Here is a 523-nt window from a genome sequence, read left to right as displayed (position 1 = left end):
CTGACCAGTTTCTTTTGTGCTGCCAAGAAACGTCCCTGCTCGGGCCCCCGCGTGCGCTCGAGGAGCTCGAGCGGAGCCCAGCGCGGCTCTGAGCCCGAGTGCTCTCGCTGGCTCAGCTGCTTGGTGTTAATCTGCACATAGGACGTGCTTTCTGCATGGAACATGCACGTCAGTCTTCTTTCTAACGCGCTGGGCACGGCATCATTGAGCCCCAACTTGCTTTGATAGTGTGCCCTGAACGTTCTCAGGTCTTAATACTATTGACTGCAAAGGCAAAACAATATTTTACTTAAAATTCAGCAGCAGAGGAAAGTTTTAACATGGTGAACCAAGCTCTAAACCACCATAACAAGATATAAGGAATTTGTAGCTCCTAGTTAGGGTTGAAAGCTTCAGATTTGAAACAAATCCTAATTCACAGAAAAAGTTAAAATCATCACATTCTATACTGAGACACTCACTCTTCTTTGCTCCATGCTCAGTCACTAGTGCTTTCCAAAAAGGAAAAAAAAAAAAAAAGAAA

General features: G+C 45.1%; 1 protein-coding gene across 1 annotated transcript in view; it reads right to left on the bottom strand.

Moving 5' to 3' along the window:
• Positions 1 to 164, bottom strand: part of KDM8 (lysine demethylase 8) — an 8,301-nt gene extending 8,137 nt beyond the window's left edge. The window contains exon 1 of the mRNA XM_017734312.1: positions 6 to 164. Within this exon, the coding sequence (XP_017589801.1) occupies positions 6 to 164 (159 nt within the window). The remainder of the gene's footprint in view (positions 1 to 5) is intronic.
• Between the last annotated feature and the right edge of the window lie 359 nt (positions 165 to 523).

This window comes from Corvus brachyrhynchos, unplaced genomic scaffold, assembly GCF_000691975.1.
Source record: "Corvus brachyrhynchos isolate BGI_N302 unplaced genomic scaffold, ASM69197v1 scaffold5, whole genome shotgun sequence".
NCBI classification, from domain to species: domain Eukaryota; kingdom Metazoa; phylum Chordata; class Aves; order Passeriformes; family Corvidae; genus Corvus; species Corvus brachyrhynchos.
Note: the sequence above shows the minus strand (reverse complement) of the source record. Positions and strands in the feature narration are given on the sequence as shown.